Consider the following 4,797-nt stretch of genomic DNA (forward strand, 5'->3'; position numbering starts at 1 on the left):
TATTTTTCTTAATTGAAGAGATTTAAAATGGAAATGTTTTAATTTGCATTCCCCTTTAATTTTTCTAAATATGTTTCTATGTTGCATGTCCTAATTTTTAAATTCTCTGTTCATATCATTTGAGCATTTTTCATGTTTGCCTGGCATCACATATCATTCTAGCTGACTTTGATAGTTGTTACTAAAATATCAATGAACACTGTTTATTCACATATTGTATTTTATTCTCCCCAGATACAATTCTTAATGAGTTCATTGATCAAAATGGTGAGAATAATATTTGGTGCTTTTTACTCAACACAGACTTTAGAAGATATATGCAATGTGCTTGTCATTCTATTTGCTTAGATGCATTCACACACTGCATTTAATTTCACAGTGTATGATGTAAAAATGATAAGGTTAAATCCCAAGAGAGCCAGAAAAATGTAAACATCTCATAAACACCCACCATACAAGTATTACCTTTCCGTGTACAGATGCATAAATTAATCAGTGGTTTTCATTTGATTATTGGTTGCCTTGTTGGATTGATTACATGAAAATCATTCCTATGTGAGTTTTGGAAAATATATTTATTTTTTAAAAACTAACTTATAGAAAAGGGAAGATGGCTCACTCTTCCCTCTAAGCAATCTTTTTCCAGACTTCTCCCTCCTGGTAAGCAGTCTAGGGGACAGAGGGCTTCTCTGAGGAGGTGAGGAGAGTTTGAACCAGGGGTCATTTATCAAACATGGTGTGTTCTGCACTTTCATTTTGACCATGGCAATTAGCTGATCCAGAACAATGGTTTAAGAAGTCTCCCATTTAGTCTAGATGGGTCAATTGGCATATTCAGACTCATGTGCCTGGTCATCCATTCTGGAGTGGAGTCTGTCGCAGACATCAAGCTGTCTAGTCAGCCCCTTCCCAGCTGAGCTGCTAATGTCCTTGCATATTCCTTCTGTGTCTCCGTGTACCTGAGATGAGGTCCTGCTCTCTTGCAGGGAGTAAAATCTAACAGTGGAATTTGACCTACTACCCAGGAGTTCCACCCCCTCGTCTGGTCTGTCCCCTTGCCACCCCAGTAGTATCACTTCTCTGTGGCTGTCCAGCTACTCAGGGAAAAATAACAAAAACCAAACAACAGTACTTTGGGAGGCAGATTCTGGCTCCATCTTTGCTCCACATTTGGTTTGCCCTGTGGATTGTTGAGGAGAGTGAAACCTGGAAGACCAATTTCCATCTGGAGCATGGCCCGATCTGCGAGAGGCCTGGTGGAGCTGTGTGAATGAATTAGGCTCACAAAGTGCTTAGAACAGAGCCTGGCACAAAGTCAACTCTTAATAAATGGGAGCTATTATCTTCTATACATAGGTTAGTCTGTTTCCCAGGTTCTCCCTGGATAAAGTTTTCACATGATTACTAGTGGTTTCTTGTTAAAAATCACAGCAATAAAATAAAAAGTACTGGTATACCTTATTAAACTGTGTGCTTAATATAAACAATAGTGTTTTTTTTTAATTATATTTTCTATGAAATCTTTTGAAAATTTTTGAATTCTTTTACTTTCCTTCACTAAAAGAAGTGAGAAAAGCAACATTTTTTTTTATTTTTATTTATTTATTTATTTTTACCAATGGTTATAAATACTGTAATCAAAAATTGGAATTCTATTAGAGTGGGAGACACTGCTTGTTTTAAGTTTATTTTTTACTAGAGGCCCAGTACACAGATTCATGCACCAGTGGGGTCCCTCAGCCTGGCCTGTGGGGATCCAGCAGAAACTGGCTCTCTGACATTCCTGAAAGGGTCCCAGATTGCGAGAGGATGGTTCTCAGGTGATGCATCCCAGAATTGGTCTCCCTCCTCTCTGGTTCCAAGTGTGTCACCAAGAAACGCAGTAGGCTGGTAGCGGCTGCTCCTGGGCTGTGGCGGGAGGGAAGATGCCACAGCCCGAGTCCCAGGAGGCCGGGATCTTGCGTTGCCGGCGCCGCGATTCACCAGAGGATCTTTCTGGGCTCTTCGCCTTCACCTTAAGGACCTGGTGCGGTTCCTGGAGGTAAAGCCCACAGAAGTGTGCCAGCCCCCAGGACCTCATTCCTGGAGTTTGTAACTCATGCCCGTTCTCACCCAGCTCCAGCCCAAGTTTATGGCTCCAGCAGCTTTTGCTCCAGGAAACTGAAAATGGCCCTTCAGCTATGCTAGGTCTATGATGGGAAGCATCACAGTTCGATATTTCTGTTATGGATGCCTTTTTACATCTGCGACCTGGACGGTTTTGCTTTTTGTTTATTTCAACTTCAGTGAAGTGACTCAGCCACTTAGGAATGTGCCCATCAAGGGGTCTGGGCCCCATGGGCCTTTCCCCAAAAAATTCCACCCCCGTTTTACCCGAGGTCCAAATCGAATATTAGAATTACAGTTCCAAGCAAACAAGATTGATGATGTGGTAGATAATCATATTGAAGATGCAGAAAAAGGCAACATGAAATTCTCTTCTGAATTGGGTATGATTTTTAATGAACGTGATCAGGAGTTGAGAGACTTGGGGTATCAGAAGCATGCCTTCAATCTTCTTATTAGCAACCGTTTGGGCTACCACAGAGATGTGCCAGATACAAGGAATGCAGCCTGTATAGACAAGGCATACCCTACAGATCTGCCAGTCGCTAGTGTTGTTATTTGTTTCTACAATGAAGCCTTGTCTGCTTTGCTGCGTACTGTGCACAGTGTCCTGGACCGCACCCCAGCCCGGCTTCTCCATGAAATCATCCTGGTGGATGACAGCAGTGACTTCGATGATTTGAAAGGAGAATTAGATGAATTTGTCCAAAAACACCTCACTGGGAAAATTAAGTTAATAAGAAATACAAAACGTGAGGGATTAATTCGGGGAAGAATGATAGGAGCAGCTCATGCAACAGGGGAGGTCCTGGTGTTCCTGGACAGCCACTGCGAGGTGAACGTCATGTGGCTGCAGCCCCTGCTGGCGGCCATCCGGGCGGACCGGCGGACGGTCGTGTGCCCGGTGATCGACATCATCAGTGCGGACACGCTGGCCTACAGCTCGTCCCCGGTGGTGCGTGGAGGCTTCAACTGGGGCCTGCACTTCAAATGGGACCTGGTTCCCCTTTCCGAGCTCGGAGGGCCAGAAGGAGCTGCTGCGCCGATAAAGTCACCTACAATGGCTGGAGGACTGTTTGCCATGAATAGAAGCTACTTCAGTGAACTCGGGCAATATGACAGTGGCATGGATATCTGGGGAGGAGAAAACTTGGAAATATCATTTCGGATCTGGATGTGCGGGGGTAAGCTCTTCATCATCCCTTGCTCCAGAGTCGGACACATTTTCCGGAAAAGACGACCCTATGGTTCCCCCGAAGGCCAGGACACCATGACACACAACTCCTTGAGGCTGGCACACGTTTGGTTGGATGAATATAAGGAGCAGTATTTTTCCTTAAGACCTGATCTGAGGACAAGAAGCTACGGGAATGTCAGCGAGCGCCTGGAACTGAGGAGGAAGTTGGGCTGTAAATCATTTAAGTGGTATCTGGATAACGTTTACCCAGAGATGCAGGTGTCTGGGCCCAACGCCAAGCCCCACCAACCCATCTTTATCAACAGGGGGCCAAAACGCCCTAAGATCCTCCAGCGCGGAAGGCTTCATCACCTCCAGACTGGCAAGTGTCTGGTGGCCCAGAGCCGCCCAAGTCAGAAGGGAGGCCTGGTGGTGCTGAAGGCCTGTGACTACAGTGACCCAAACCAGGTCTGGATTTATAATGAAGAGCACGAATTGGTTTTAAGCAATCTCCTTTGCCTGGATATGTCAGAAACTCGATCATCTGACCCACCCCGACTCATGAAGTGCCATGGGTCGGGAGGATCCCAGCAGTGGACCTTTGGGAAGAATAATCGGCTGTACCAGGTGTCAGTGAGACAGTGCCTGAAAGCGGTGGATCCGCTGAGTCACAAAGGCTATGTTGCTATGGCGATCTGTGACGGCTCCGCCTCTCAGCAGTGGCATCTGGAAGGCTGAGTGGCTGCGGTGGCTGAGGGGGAGCTTGTCCCGGGAAGGTCAGCAGAGGTGAAACAGCAGACACACTCTACGTCTATATCGGAGCCCCCAGGACCATCAGGGGTGAAGAAGTATGTGATGTTGAGGTCATTTCTTGGCCACTGTTAAGGAATTTCTTAATGGAAGGAAATCAGAATACAGTTTCAATATAAAGAGTCAGGTTTATACAGAGGATTATGCCCTGGAAGTGCTAGGTCTATTCAAATTAGTTTATGCTTCTTTTTAATCCCTTTTAATGGAATAGAGTGTCGTGATTTCCTTTCTTAGAAGACTTCCGAGCAGACTAGTTAACTTTAAACAAACTGACTGGATCCACACGTTGTTTATAAGATCATATTTAAGAGGCGGTTAACTACTGTAAATTATTTTGATGAATTATGGTACTATAGACATTTAAAATAAAGAATCCGTTTAATTATTTAAAAAAAAAAAAAAAAAAAAAAAAAAGAAACGCAGTAGCCAAGTAACTGCAGTTTGGCAGCTCCTGCGTTGAACATATGCCCCCTGGTGATCATTGTGTATCATAGCTACTGACTGGTTGGCTGGTTGGCTGGTCAGCTGGCACTTAGACTTTTATATACATAGGTTATTTAAAAAATGTCTCCACTTGTTTCAGAGGAAGGGAGAGGGAGATAGAAACATCAATAATGAGAGAGAATCATTGATCGGCTGCTTCCTACACATTCCACACTAGGGATTGAGCCCGCAACCCAACTGGTGCCCTGACCTAGAATTGA

General features: G+C 44.6%; 1 protein-coding gene across 1 annotated transcript; it reads left to right on the top strand.

Annotated features, from left to right (window-relative positions):
• Positions 1 to 1,891: 1,891 nt before the first annotated feature.
• On the top strand, positions 1,892 to 4,495 carry LOC311618853 (polypeptide N-acetylgalactosaminyltransferase 11-like). The gene has a single exon (XM_084876513.1). The coding sequence runs from the start codon at positions 2,192 to 2,194 to the stop codon at positions 4,019 to 4,021; it is 1,830 nt and encodes a 609-aa protein (XP_084732639.1). The 5' UTR covers positions 1,892 to 2,191; the 3' UTR covers positions 4,022 to 4,495.
• The last annotated feature ends 302 nt before the right edge of the window (positions 4,496 to 4,797 follow it).

The sequence above is a fragment of the Pipistrellus hanaki genome (genome assembly GCF_964339955.1).
Source record: "Pipistrellus hanaki genome assembly, chromosome: 3".
NCBI lineage: Eukaryota > Metazoa > Chordata > Mammalia > Chiroptera > Vespertilionidae > Pipistrellus > Pipistrellus hanaki.

Coding starts and splice junctions, on each gene's coding strand:
- LOC311618853 (XM_084876513.1), top strand. CDS start 2,192: ATGATGGGAAGCATCACAGTTCGATATTTCTGTTATGGATGCCTTTTT.